Source organism: Rhea pennata, chromosome 14 (genome assembly GCF_028389875.1).
Source record: "Rhea pennata isolate bPtePen1 chromosome 14, bPtePen1.pri, whole genome shotgun sequence".
In the NCBI taxonomy this organism is placed as follows: domain Eukaryota; kingdom Metazoa; phylum Chordata; class Aves; order Rheiformes; family Rheidae; genus Rhea; species Rhea pennata.
The window spans coordinates 19,816,365-19,832,044 of NC_084676.1; the positions used below are offsets into that span (position 1 = coordinate 19,816,365).

The following is a 15,680-nucleotide window of genomic DNA, read 5'->3' on the forward strand; positions in this document are numbered from 1 at the left end:
ACTTTAAATTACTCCATCAGTCACCCACCTTCAGTACTGCCTGCACAGAACAGCACCGAGCCCCACTACTCGGTTACAGCGACCTTGTGAAGCCTACTACTTCACTGGATGTTCCAACGTCTTAACTGACCACAACATATTAATTACAACCATTTAAAAAAATTCCCTAGGTCATCTGAGCTATTATACAATAAAGATACATTGCAAAAGAGACAGCTAAAATCCTACACGCTCCAAATACTACTTAGCATGCAACTCCCAACACCCCAAAACCTAGCGACTTGGAAGAAAAGCCAGTAAATTACTTTCCAACATGCAGCAATCTTTGCAAAGGAACTCCAGATAAAATTAACCAGACACTTCAAAAATAGTAAGAAAGGTATACCTAAAGGTACATTCAATTTTGAAAAAAATTAGATTATAGTGTTTGAAGCAATTACTTCCTTATCATCAGAAACATTTATCATCATAACTGAATGAATGCTGGGTAATTTTAGGTTTTACCAGGTAAGTTTGAACTGCAATACTAACATATATGTTAAATACTGTTGAAGTATTACAGAGACCAAAATAGGATCATTTTGATTCAGAAATTGTTTTAAATCAAAATTCATGTTCATTTTAAGCCAGACTGAAATTCAAGCAGACAGTCACAATATTCTATTAAAAAAATCAGTTCACTAGCGAACGGTATGGAGAGATCACATCAGTGCACAAGTATTAAAGCAAATCAGCAGATAATTAAGTGGCAAATCCCCAAGCCTGAAGATAGTCCTGACACACAGTAAGAGCGATCTTTTCCAGAAAAATCGCTTGCAGTTTGATCACATGATACAGTCTGTGCTGGGCAGCACTGGCTGTTGCTTCAAACAAGGTCAAGAAGAACTTAATGGGAAGAGACACTGTCAGGTCAAGTTAGGCTGAGATGTCAAATTTTAAAGGTATTGTTCACAAGATCAGAAGTTTACTGCTCTTTGTTCAATGCTTTTTACATTCGTGCCCCAAAAGCACGTTCAGGAACACTGCAGCTTCATGCTAGTATGTGAGAACAGGGACCTGAAGTGAATCAAGAGTTGAACAAAATCCCACCAAATTTATTAAAAACAACAACAAAATGTTTTAGGTCACTATCCCAACACCACCTTAAACTGTGGGACATGAATTAATCAAGCCAAATAGACTGGAGTTTTCTGGCATGTAGTTTATAGCCTGAGAGCGTCTCTTAAATTGTCATCACCACTCAAAGGGGACAGAATTTATGGGAAAATAGCATCGGCACTCTCTTCAGTGTCTCGGTTATACTTTGGGACATAAAAGTCTGTTTTGTGTCAGCATGCTTCTTCTAAATGGAAGGCCTTCTTTTTAACATGTGTGCACAGGTGTGTGTGTATGTGTATATGTACACACACACATACACACACAGACACGAACACATACGCGTATATTTAAAGAAAGCTTCAATCGCGCAGGGCGACTAAGAGAAACCCGAGCACATCATAGTGAAGGAAACACTGCACAGACCAGAGCCACACAGCAGTTCACTTAACATCTACCGAGTTAGACGTTGCACGTACCATCCTCTTCACTATCTGCGTCAGTCACATCTGCTAGCTTGGGGCTGGACGGCTGCCGACCATGCCACTGAGGCGTCTTCGAGGACATACAGGCCACCGGGTCACTACCGAGAGAAGCCGATGAAAGTCTAGAGAGGTCACCGTGCAGCATCTTTGACCTCTGCACTGCCACACTATAGTCTGGAGGTTTGAGGTGCGGGTGATGGGGCGATCCTTCCTTTATGTCTGCTAAAGAAATCCCCATGTATCCCGGAGGGGTGGGCGGTGGCTCCCTATACCTATCGTCCTTCTTAGGTGAGGTGACACAGTACACTGGCACGAGAAATAAGCCATGGAAATGTTAAAGAAGAAAACAAAGAAAACAAAACGTTAAAAAATCATGAAATGTTACAATGGCAAAACAGAAACTGATAACAAAATGCAAATGCAGAAAACACTGGTTATAACGTCAGGAGCAAATATTTATGCTTTCATTTACGCTTCGCGCTTATATTGAGAAGTCAAGAGTAGCAACAGAACCAGTGAACTCGTTAGGCAAAACGCCAGTGAGGCGGACACAGCCCCACGCGCGGGCGCCGGTGCCGCGCGGGTGCCCCGGCTCCGCTTCGCAGCCTGCCCATCGGACGCCGAGCAAACGAGGCGACTTGCCCAGAGCTATTTTGCACAGCGTGCCCCAGGCCGATAGTAAGAACCGTCTGTGGACTTGCGTGTCAACAACATCCACTTCACCAACCAAAAGAGAGGTCTGCGGCTTAGCGCAAAGCCCTCGTAACAGAGATACTGTTGCATCAGTTGGTATTAAACCATCTGCTCACCTGTGCTATAGGAAAAAAAAATTACTATCATATGAAACTGCTCCGATGAGTCAAACTATACATAGAGCCTGCATTCATTATTTTGCATTTTCTAATATTAAACAATGGCTTATACTATATTTTCAAATTTTTTGACTGGCAACCTAAAGTTTGAGTTTTCTGTTTACAAGTGAGGAATAAACATGAATAGTCATAATAACACATGCCTTGGAAAGCTCCATTACACCTTATACAGTCATAAAAAAAATACAACCAATAGTATTTATTTGCAATGTCCATTCCACAAAATTAATCATAGAATCAGTAAGGTTGGAAGGGACCTCTGGAGATCATCTAGTCCAACCTCCCCACTCAGCAGGGTCACCTAGAGCACGGTAGACAGGGTTGTGTCCAGGCAGGCCTTGAAGATCTCCAGAGAAGATCTCCACAACCTCTCTTCTACATTCCTTTTTTTTTTTTTTTTTTTTTTTTGGTAAATCCCCTCCCCAATTTTAGGGCCAATATGCATGTTAAATCGGGCTTTTCCCATGTACGTGTTGCAACAAGATAATTTCAAAGCTAGGATAATTTTAAAACTATTAGCTGAGTGAATTTACATCCATGTAAATGCAGATGCATTTGAAATACTTTATGTTCATTACACTTCCATTAATTTCAACAATTGTGGTATTTTCTGTTCTTACAAGCATATGAAAGAATCAAAATAAAGCAGTATTTTCTTATTTTGTGTTCTGGACTTGTGAGATTCTGGGCATTAGTTAAAGCAAGGAGAGTCGGTTTGTACTTGATGAGCTCAGAAACCTTGGTCTTATGTAAAATAAACAAAACTAAATTCATAGTCTGAGTTTTAACAGCTATGTGTGTATACATGCAAAGATTTACACTATTAATTTAAAGAAAACATTTCATTTAAATAGCACTGGGCCTCTATGAAGTAAAAGGAAGTTCTGTTCTCCCTGAAGAGATGAAGAATGACTGGTCCTCCCTCATCTTTGATCTTCATTAGTTCTGAAGTAATACTCTCAAGGGTGGACGCAATTTTAAGGAAAAATGAGCTAATATTCCTACTTCTATTACTGCAGAAAACTAAATAACTTGCACTTTTACAAAGTTCTAATTCATACTATTTTATAAATATTGTCAAAATAAAGCATTTTAATAGTACTTAATATCTACACCATTATGTCTCCCTAATTTCTGCCATCTACCCACAACCTTGGGAGGTTGTGAAAACCTTTCATGAGGAACTGAGCATCGGCTCTGCCGAAGCAGCGCCTTCTTGGCGAGACTCCTTTAGCCTGTCCTGCTCCCACCAAGGTGTTCTCCCTTTTAAAAACCGTATCAGACTCTCTTCTTAAAACCGATTCTCAACTGTTTTCTTGCTCCCAGCCTACTGACAATCAGAAATAAAGCTGCTCTCTCTCCATGTAATGGTGTCCCCAGACAAAAACACTGGAGTGCAAGATGTGATCATCTGAAATTTAGATCGTTACTTGGGAATTCTCTTACAATTGCTGCTAGTTAAAAATTTTTATCTAATAATTAAAATCTGAACTTGAGTACCCTCTTCGTTGCTGAATAAGAGTTATTTATATAGCACTAAAATTAGAACAATAATGTTATAATTGTGTTTCTTGCCTTTTAAACAGAACAACCTACTGCAGACGTAAACCAAGTACATCACAGATCCTCCCTCCAAAGCAGCTGTTTATCTACTCAAATATGGTGAAGTTCCACACAGCGGCTAAGGGAAATAGAACTAAGCAGCAGCAATATAAATTTGGGGGAAAACAAAAAACAGACCACACAAACACAGAAGAGCTAAGGTACAATATATGCTACAAAAGTCTTTTGGAGGGAAAAGCTACGAAAAAGCTTTCTCATTTTGATGTCCTGCAACGGCACGTCATCATTCCACACTCTTCTTGAACAGCAGAGGTTGCACTAAGAAACGTTCAGTGCTGCAGAATGTAGAAGCGCCGAGGAAATTAGGAAGCCACCGCGCTTGCCGATTCTGCCAAGGCCACGTTCCTCCGTTAGCATGTGGGACGTGGTTTTCCAGCACTGTTCTAAAGGTTTCAGGCAGCAAAGCTTGTGCCAATTCTTTTGGGGCCTGTTCAACACTAGCACTCATTAAGCAAACGAACTGAAGATTCTCATTTTGTTTACAATATTACAAATTCACGTAGTCATTACAGACTATGGTAACAAGCTGTTCATAGAGAATAAGCAAATGGTGAAATAAAGCTAAATTATCTTTGGCATACTATATGATGCCTAACTAGCAGATTTGCATCTGCAAACCAGAAATCATATCTATCTATATTAGATCGGTGTTTAAATGGAATATATACGTACTCTATTGAATTATGGCACGAAGTGTTTCTTACCAGTGTGCTATGACCACATAAGGAAGAAAAGCTATATGGTGCAGTACGTAAACAAAACCAAGAGCAAGTGAAAAGTTGTGTCTGAGGAAAAATAGACTGAATAGCTAACACCATATCCTAAAATAGCTTAAGAGCTCATGAGCTGTTTTGAAAGGATAGAAGGGCAAAAACACGCACAAGAGTGAGCTGTGAGCAAGTTTTCTGCCAGGCTTCACTGTGTTACCTTTCTTCTGCAAAGCCAAGAAGAAAGACAGAAATCAAAAGACCTGCATCCTACATGTGATATTTATTCAGGCAATTACCTTTGATAACAAACCCCTTTAGCAAACTACTCAGTAATTAAATTGCATTTCAGTTGCGCCCTTGCCTGAAAGCTTAGAGAGCTTTGCACTCCATGTTTTATCTTGTTCATAACCTAGTTCCTTTAGTTTTGGCAGTTTGGCAGCTGACCTCACTACGACAGTAAAAGAGCATGCTGCTCAGTAAAACAGCATCTCTGAATAAGGTATCTTATAAATTTTTCCTTTGTAGCCAAACTACAGTTGTATAACTAAATGGCAGTGCAGCATAGGAAAGAGGGGAAGGGAATTTGCTTCAACCCTGAGCTTCTAGAGAGAGGTACTGCAGATGAAACGTGCCACAGTGCTGGAGAGGTGGGAATGCTCTGCACCGCTCCGTCATCATGCTCTTCCCTTTTTAGTTCATGCAAGGTCTGTATTACGTGGATGCTTAAAGGAGCCCTGCTCATTGCTTCTTGCCAGAAGAAAGCCTGCAGTGATGAGGGTTTCCAAATAATCCAAAAAACAGAAAGTCGTACTGCAGAGAGGAACTGCCTGACATTTCCATGAACACAGTTCTCCTGCACACCTGTAAAGTGACTGGGAAGTATAGTGTTTTATTAGTTTAATTTTCCTAATCCAAAAGAAGGTGGTTTAAAAACCACATTGTCTGAGGACAGTTCTGATTAAAACCACATGATAAAGCTGAATTTAACATGCAATCCAGTCCCCTGATCTGCTGATGTCATTTCTTAACAACTTAATATCAAAATGCAAAACAGATGTGGAAGCTTCCATAAGCTGTTGGTTTGGCTTACCTATTAGGCCTTTTTCGGTACTTGAAGTAACAGTTTTGTAAGTTGTATCGGAGCCTGGTTTAGAGTCCAAAACCTCTGTCTGCTCCGCTGTAGAGTTCTCCAGCCCCCTCCGCTTAATCGTCCCATAGTTTGTCTCGTACGTGTCTGAGAGGGAGCTGGAGGAGGCCCAGCTCTGCCGAGACTGATCGACTTCCAGGTTGGCTTTCGACTGCCTGTTATTTTTGGAAAAGGGTTCAGAATATAAATAAGCCTCCTCAGAGTAACAATTTGTGGGATCAACTTCAGCTATAGGTCCGTCCAGCTGGGTGTGACGGTAAGAATTGAGGAGATCCCAGCTCTTCTGGTTTGGGATATTCTGGAAGTTATCGTGAGAACTACTTGAGCACGAAGTCCAGCTTCCCCGGCCGCTGTCTGCCGCCTCGACCATGATGTGTTCGTGGGAGATCTCCTCACTGCTCATGGACGAGGTGAAAGCCATCCCTCTGATTAGGGCAGGCCTACTGAGGGACCAGCTACGTTCAAAAACAACAGAAATCAGAGAAAAGCTCACTAGGTTTTAAAATAGCAGCGATGTACTCAGAGATAATCATTTGGCTTTAAAGGCAACCAAACTCTGAGTTTCAAAGATGTACGCGACAAGGTCAAACACACAGGAGCACTGAAAACAAAGACCATCATCATTCCTGACTGCCGTAGGGCCGTCATCCCAAAGGGATTAAGTCCGCCGCTAGCACTTAGGGGCCTGACTGCGGAGTCAGAAAAATCCGGTCCTTAGAGGCTTTCCTCTACCAACCACAGCAAGACCGGGCCTGAGAGAAAGCTTACGGCAGAGGAGTAATTACAGTTCAGTTCCAGACTACTAAGCTTTTTCTTTTCATTTACAAAACAAACAAAATAAGTACTTGTAATTAGGATAAAAACATTTTTGGTTGTAGCAACAAAAACTTGTGCAGGCAAAGAGAAGAGGTAGTTATATTTCAATGATATTTGGAATTACTAGGCATAGGTAACATTTGTGGGAAGATCTTGAGCAGCAGAAATTCTGAAATCTCAAGAACAAAAATGCTTTTTTTTCTTAAAAAAATAGCTTCTAAAAGCTCTAATCACTATTAACATATAATCAAAGAATAAAGACAGGTTTAAATGGATTTAGAAAACAAAAACATGATTGCCAGACATTATTGTGAAGTGTCTTTCTGGTTGCACTAAAAACGCACAGCAAGCGTAACATTAAAACTCAACACTACCCCTCTGTAGTTTACTGACACATAATGGGATCTAGGAACATTTCTTAAGATACGTGCAAACAACTTCACTGTTCCTTTGCTTTTCTATTTTATGAATTCCAGCACACAAACTCTTTTGTTCCCACCAAAATTCACTAAGGCATAATAAAACAGCCACAAACTTTGAACAATCTGCTTCTAATTTACAAAAAAATAGTGAGTTCAGAACACAGCAAGGGCCTCAGTCAATTCACTGTACTTCATTACTAAGCCTGGCTTTTTATAGCCAGTGTTGAAGGTGCCACAATAACGCAGTACAAAGGGGCATTTAGTTCATTACACTGCATCTTTGCTGACTAAAATCTCAGTATCTGCATTCTGCCTTTTCTAAAAGAGAACTATTTTAGTTTAAGTACGCCTTTAAATTCCCATTTTAGTATACAGAAATAAGATGAATAACTAATTACTTAAAAGCTGTATTATCTTAGCAAAGCATATGCTACTAATCCTTCTTACAGTAAATACCAGAGAATACTGGTTCATTAAAGTCAAATAAATAGAAACAAGGTACAGCTCTTTATGGTGTTTGACTATAAGAAAATACTATTCTACAGATGGTCTGTAGAGATTAGAAATGTAAGGAGAATCTCTCATTGACTAAAACCTACTACATCTGAAGACGGAATAGGCTATCCCAGAAAGATTCCTACAACTCGGATTCTGTGGGTCCAGGCTGAAGATCTGTCTGTGAAACAGAACCAAGAATGGCATCGCAGGACAAGTTCTGATGGTGCTAAGGTGATCACAGCACTTGCTCTACAGAAACCCTCTGCAAGAGTGTGGCAGCTAGCTCTCAGTCTGCCGTAGCGAGGATTAAAAAAAATCCTAAAAAGCAAGCCCAAAATAATCACACTGAAGTATTCTGGTGACTGGTACTGCTGACTCAGATAATTGCTAGCGTCCTGTTCTTACTGTGCAGTCTCTCTCAGCACTGCACAGCAAGGAATTTGGTAAATATTATACCAGCTTTTAACACATTTGCAGTTCCCTGCAAGAGACGTCCATCTGAACCCTACTGACATGAGCAAGCTGCTTTCAGTCTGAAAGATACCACGAGTTTCTTGGGAAAGTATGCTCTTCCCATGTATTTTAGAGCAGCCAGTTCCCCAGCATCTATCAATAGCTTAATAATCACAGTGAAGTTTGTAGCTGTCCCCTAGACTGAAGAACCTTCCTTACATCAAGTCCAACCAAAACAAACCGCTTCTTACCCCGGGCAAGGCTGGGTGTAATCGGCTAGCGGCTGCGGATGCTCCTTCCTTTCTGCCCCCATCGAGTCCACGACGATGAGAGACTGGGGCAAACTCCTCTCATCCTGCAGCGCTGCGGACATGGAGTCCACCGAGCAGTTACTCACTATGCTGGAGCGGGAGGAAATCTCGCTGTGACTGGAATCCGAGAAGTTATCAGACTTAGTGGAAGGTATGAGGGCATAGCCTGAGGGAAAAAGAGAAGATTTAAGGTAATGAGCAATTTTAGTTTACTAGGTATGACAATGAAGTACTAACGCACATATTTCAAAGATATTTAAAATAAAAGTAAATAAATAAAAGCAACAAAAACAACCCCCTACCATTCTTAAATGGATCAGCCCACTCAAGTTTTTATGGCACTAAAGCTTTTATCATCAGTCAGTATCTAGCACTGTAATTTATTAAGGTAATCAAGTAACACCAATAACCTAGATGGACCTCCACAGCTATCCAAACCATAATGCTGAGCCAACACTAACAGTATCTGCAGTGGGGGGATAAATCAGGTCCAACCTTGCAATCGCCAAGTCCCATAATATAAGCCCGACACATTTCCCACACTTTCCTCTGCCCTACTGGTGTGTGACTGAGTCAAAAGATTTTGGCAGTGGAGAAGGAGATGCTGACTAAGGTAAGAAGTGAGCTGTTAGTGCTCGGGTACAGGCCATATGGTCCAGTTCAGCTTTACTGTTTGTTCCAAAATTAACAAATCAGGAAGGAAAAAGCGAGAGGAACTTTGGCAGGAGCTGGACCACACGACGACATTAATTCCACAGAAGGAAAGCAGCTAAAGACCTCACCAAAATACGTAAGCACTTTTTCTGCTTGGCTTACCCTTGCCCTCAAATAACTTTTCAAACACAAGTTGCATATAAAAGCCCCATACATCCAACACATAAGCAACTACTATATCAGAGATTTCCATAGGCTCTAGCTAGGTGTAGCCTAACCTGGATTTTTGCTGGCATAGCTACTTCAATTCAGGATGCAAAAGTACTTGTCCATAGATGGGTCTTTACTACGGACAATACTATATCAATAACTTGCTTCGGCCCTTTACTTTGCTCATTTTTGAGAAGCAGAGAAAGAACTGAAATGAATCAAACTTGGCCAAGTGCATCTTTGCTGCTATGAAGGCACCAACGCTTGGGAGCCCTTGCAGGTTTAGTTACTGATCTCCCTCCAGTGAGGAAGGGCTTATAATTCAGGAAGGCTGCAAGACTTTCCTCCACTGAAGTGTCTAACTGGCCTCCTACATCCTAAATTTAGACTGCTTAGACTTCAAGCTGCCTGTATTTATCTCTTTGGATACATCCACACACTACCTTACGGGAAGATCCAAGCTCATTCTGTCATGCTGTGGGACAACAAAACGCTGTCAGTGCAAGTACGTGTGCACGGTGTTGAACCTTGCAAAACGTTTCATACTGTGCAAACACGCTCACCCAGCTCCTGGCTCAGACTGGTTTGCACCCTGTCCCTGGGGAACCCCAGCAGCACGAGGCCCCATCCATCGGCAGGGCTGCGTGCACACGTACCCGTCAGGCTTTCCCCGAAAGAATCTGGAATAACGGCACACTAGGGCTTGACGCTGACTGGCAAATGCTCCTATAATCCAAACTAGTTTAACCACCCCAAACGTGATCATACATTATTGCATTTCTCATCATACTCATTTTCAAGTCAGTTTTAAGTTTTTTAGTTCTAGATATAGCTTTGGCCAGTTAAGAGGAAAATTTGTAATTACATTACACAAGAGATTTTAATTCATCTTTCCACGCCGTGAGGCTACAGAAAGCAAATGGCAGCCTAGCAGGGAACGATTAAATTCGAGTGATCCCATCTGACCCGAGAGGCATTAAACTGCCTTTTCAAGTTGTTCCTTTCTTGTCATGGCAATAAATGTTGTCTGATGGCATGTTACACGGTGATTAACCCAAGCTCTCTTCGCACAAAATAAGGCCTGAAAAACGGTTTTGAGCACAAAAGTCATCCACTTTACTATGGAAGAGCTCCTGCCACATGCCCCTACCATACCGGCTTGCAGAAGCCTTCTTGACCAGAACATGATGTTAAAGAAACCAGCAACCAGTGCACAAGTGGTGAAGGAGCAGCCTATTTGATAACTATGACTTTTTTGCTGTTCCCCTGAAGGAAAGACCTTGCAACATGCACTACCTCGAGACTCGCTGACCCTCACTCATGCCTGATGTCAGTGGACCTCTACAAAACTCTCACAGGACACTGGGAGGTTCTTTCACAAGGTGATACCAGGCCATGATCACTACCTGGAACTATTCCCTAAGCACAGAGTTGGCTGCTGATGTTTCCTTTTACTTCAAGTAACGATATGATTGAACTAGCCCAAAGAGGTACATTACATAAGATCATGACATACTTTTAAGTGCATTATATCATCTCCTGGTTTTTCAGTCCTATTTATTTTGTCCTAATTTATTTAAATGAAAGAATATCATTAGACAACTATCAACAGGTCTCTGTTAAACTTGCCCTTGTTAACATTTTGCCTAAAAGAACTATCTGACATACTAGTTGTGGGTTGTTCCTATTATGCAGACTGAGGGCAATAAACTTCAAATGATTTTTTTTCTTTAAATTTGGTTTATTTCTTCCCTTAAAGTTCCCATTGGGTTTGTCTGTATCAAATGCACTGCATCTCAGGAAAAATACATCCCTGCCTTCAGTGGGAGATAACAGACTGATATATCTTACATCATGTGCATAAACATACACAATTAGAACCTTTATTGGAAAACATTAGATCAATAGCTACTTCATTTATAGTAGAACGAGTCTGGAATTAAAGCCTTGTCATCTTTCCTTACAGGAGACCATATTAATACATAATTGATGCACAGCCCTCAAATAAGCATTTTTTCCTAAAATCCTGCCAATCACTCAACTTCTCACTTCATCTATACCTTCATGTGCCTCATGTGCCTTTGAGCTGGACTGTGATATATCTACTTCAAGATTACATGAAAATGTGACATGACTAGGCTTTGTAAAAACAGTCTTAGTGAAACACAGAAATCAGTACAAAAAGTGATGCTATTAAACCCACCAAAAAGAAAGAAAAAAAAAACACGCACAACACACACAAAGATCATATACCATGGCATCTGCAGCCAGGTATTCCTACCACTGAGCATATAGCTCATAACTTGAGAGACTTTACTGTTTTTAAGCTATATTATGGCTATAAGATTTGACAACAGTGAGCATTAAAAATTGTAAGTTTTATCAAACTAAAGAACTGAGAACCCTTAATTAAAAACCTTAATACCTCATACTACTTATTTTGTCTTACAGACTCCAAAGAAGCAAAATAATTGCAACTGCAGTAAGAAATGTCTTCACAGTGCATCTTATAAGATACTCTTCATCAACCTCAAAGCCTTTGAGACCAAAAGACTGATTGATTTTTGTTAAAGAGATTAGCACTATCTGAAAACTGGGCTTATTAAATCACGGCAAAGGTATATAAACAGACTAAATGTTAATCTTAGCTTGGCTGAAGGGCAAAATAGATGTGGCCAATAAAGAGGAAAATGCATACAAACATACAAAACATACAAACAAAACCCACCAATGCTGTCAGTGGGCATTTGATTTACATCACACTGCAAATTCTTTGGACGATCAAAAATAGCACCATCGAGGCAAACAAAAGAATGCTTGAAGTTACTGCGGTACCATCCTAAAACTGCTTCAGTAGCATTCGCAAAGTGCTAAGCTGCAGAACTTTCACTATACCTGTTCCTTGATTTTCCTTACTGCATTGTAAGGGCAATTTATTACGTCCAACTGACACAAATTTATCTTCTATTTTTGAAAATATGAATGGAAGGGAGGTACATTAAATAGCTTAAAACATGTTTTAATGAATCTGTATGCAAATGCATAATGCTAATGTAACTTAGATTATACTGGTATATCCAACATAAAATGGATATCAGTCTTCCCTCCAAAAATACATCAGATAGTCTTCCTCCTTCTTCTAGGCCTCCTCTGTAGACAGTAAAATGTCAGTAGACTGCTGTTGCCATAGATACTTGCTGTACTCAGAGTATCACTGTCTATGTCCTTTTGGTTTTCACTCCTCTCTGAAGCTTGAATGTGCTCTGCTTCCCTTTTTGCTGTAAAAGCTGTTCTTTCCCTGGAGAAACTTCTTTCCCTAAGTCTTCCAAACAGGGTTCCCTTCTTTCTCTTGTGCTCATGCTCAAGGTCTGCCTTTTCACTCAAATCCTTGCTTTCTGCCTGTTCACTTATGTCAGAACTGTCTCTTGTTTTGATAATCATCTCCTGAATTTTCTTTTGCAAATAAGCCCCACCTATTCCATAGCTGCGCTGTCCACTGTTCTTGTTGCTGGCCTCACTGGCAAGTGATGAGGAAGACCCAGACAGGTTCATCTGACTGCAGTTATCAGACCTCTGGATGTTACCAACTGCAAGAAAGTATACACACGCAGATCTTGATAAATAACAAGACAAATAACAGTAAAAATAATGTGTTCATTTTTAAACTTTTTTCTTCATATTTGCTTATAGATTCAATAAAATGTGTTCATGCCTAAAATTAGATATTTCAGCTGCCTGTGAAGCACCTAATTTTAGTTCAATGAGTTGTTAGCACTATTATCTTAATGCAATTCGATCAGTGCTAAAATATACTAAAAGCAAGTTGAATTAATGAAATAATCCTCGAAGAAACAAAGTATTATTTTCTTAGAACCAGATGAAAGTCACAAAAATAGCACACTTGAAAAAAAAAAGTGATTTCAAAAATCTCAGTGGAACTCGTTTTGACGATCTAAGTAATCGGATTTGTTATACATATACCGTGTCTAAGTAAAATAAGTGACATTCTCCTAAAGGAAACAGCATCTTGTGACAGCAGAAGTGGATTCACATGAAACCTGACAAGCCTGATCTCCCACTAAAAAAAGTGAGAAGATGCATTAAGTCGCCATGCCATGCCATGCCAATCCAGTGGCTTTGGGTCATCAGTGAGTCGGAAAGCAGCACTGGAGGGAGAAATGCCTTACGCTGTTCAACACCGACCACACTGGCTGACTACACAGTGGTGGTAAGAGATTGCAAATGAACTCCCATCCAAGCTTGGCTAATGATGAAATGATGCTGGTCTTTCAAGATGAAGGTATCAAAAACAAAGGGATTCAGGGCATCATGATAGACAGGGACGTATGCAAAGCCCTGTACACAAGAACAAAAAATATGAATAGCGTCTCCAGGATTTGGAAGGATGCATTACTTCTGTACCTATCAAAACTGTTCCATAGAATTATTTTCTCTTAAGCTTCAATATCAGCAGATTTTCATATAGATATAAAAAACCCAGTTTGATTAAAATTATTCTTGGTAAGTGAGGGAAAAGGGTTATTCAAAGCATCGTGCTAGGTTCATTGTAATAATAAAATATATTAAAGCATTAAAAACAAAAGCGTAACTTAAAACTATAACAGGATTAGGAACAGAAGTAGCAGATTTCCAGAATGATGAATTTAATGACAGACTTCTGATTTGCTTTGCCTTGTATATGCTAAACACTTGCGAAACCAAGTGAGTGAAGGAGAGCACTGACGTTCAATGGGAAAGAGATAATGGTGGCAAGATTCACAAACAGACTTGCATCTGCAGCTAACGCTTAAGTGTACTAAAAAGACTATCTAATCAGCTGATATTTCAGCAACCTTGAGGAAAAAAAAAAGTTGTCTTAACAGCTGCAATTTCTGAGCAACACTGTCTTCAGGATATCTGCAGTTCTGCGATTCCCCCGTACCTAAGTGGCCACCTGAATCTGAACTGATATGCTGATAGGTATCAAAGCACTTAAAAATTGCTTAAATGCTTCTGGCAGAATTCCCGATAGGTTTTAAGAACAAAATTATTCTACCTTTTACAGAACAGGTAACTTTTAAGGGTGAAAAACAAATGCACTGGAAAACAATTTTCATCAGCAATTCACAGAAAGTTGTGATGCTTCTTTACATGAAGGTTCTCAAGTGTTATTTCTCAGAGTACGTTTAATCACCAAAAAAATACTCCTGCCACAGTCCACCCTGTTTTTGCCACAGCACAGAGGGATGGTCCCTCAGACAGATGTTTACACAGGGGTTTGTAATCACACATACCTTTGCGGGGAGAGCCCTGAGGAGAAGCAGGAGGGCTGGAGTGCAAAGAAGATGCCATAGACATAGTGTCATCTGTTTGTTTCTTACTACTTACTTCCTCAGACAAGCTTAATGACTTCTGTGGGGAGCCTGTACCTGTGAAAACAGCAAAATCATTTACCATGTATTCTTCTTGCAAGCTAGTGGCCGCTGTTACTGCTACTGTTGGTTGTTTGGTGATATCTGAAATGTGTTGAAACATACAGGTCACAACTGGAACCATTACAACAGAAACACTAGTCAGGGCTTTGACAAAGGGCTAAACAGTGCACGAAACCTGGAGGAAATCCTCGCCCACAACACTTTCGAGGCAGCGTTAAAAACTAGTTGCATCACAGCAAATAAAAGTTTAAGAGAAGAATATCTTCTGAATCAGGAATCGTCAGATCAATACTTAAAGGCACAATATAGCACTCAGCAAACCAGTATACCTCCGTACTTAGCAGAGCTGTTAATTTGGTATTTCTTGTTCACTGTTGGAACATGTTGCAGATGCATGATAAAGAATTTGTTTGAGTTCCTGATAGGTTGATTAGATTAATACTGAACACACAGCAAAGGACAAATACCTCTCAGCAGTAGCATCACAAATAAAACTTCTGGAACAGATCAAGTGGTAGGGGCTTTTGAGAAGAGACTTGAACTAAATTGTTTAAGACTTTGTCGACTGCAAACATTATGATAATATATATGCTGCAATATAGTGTTTCCTGAAACTATTGTAGATGCTATTTCAATCTATCATACAATCATTTCATATCATTTATTAACTGCAACTAATCTTTTAATGTTTAAAACTATTATAGCTTTCAAATGATACAGCAATTATGCAAACAGGTCAAAAAGCTTTTAATACTAAATACTGCTTTGCAACTGGTAAATTTAGAAACAAAAAAAATGGTGCTCACTGGGAGCAACTAACAACAGTGATACATACGCTGCTCCATTTGACAATGATGTTGTTATAATGCTGTTACAAAGCTTAAAGCACTAAATATGATTTGTTTCAAGGATTTCACAATACATTACACGTCATTTTGTCAGGAAGACA

The 15,680-nt window shown here is 39.9% G+C and overlaps 1 protein-coding gene across 3 annotated transcripts in view; it reads right to left on the minus strand.

Annotated features, from left to right (window-relative positions):
- Window positions 1-15,680, minus strand: part of RAPGEF6 (Rap guanine nucleotide exchange factor 6) — a 135,238-nt gene that overhangs the window by 3,917 nt on the left and 115,641 nt on the right. For all 3 annotated transcript variants that reach the window (XM_062587800.1, XM_062587799.1, XM_062587801.1), the window contains 5 exons: window positions 14,591-14,725; window positions 12,770-12,883; window positions 8,373-8,598; window positions 5,876-6,387; window positions 1,575-1,886 (listed from right to left, as the gene is read on the minus strand). In XM_062587800.1, coding sequence (XP_062443784.1) covers window positions 1,575-1,886; window positions 5,876-6,387; window positions 8,373-8,598; window positions 12,770-12,883; window positions 14,591-14,725 — 1,299 coding nt within the window. The remainder of the gene's footprint in view (window positions 1-1,574; window positions 1,887-5,875; window positions 6,388-8,372; window positions 8,599-12,769; window positions 12,884-14,590; window positions 14,726-15,680) is intronic.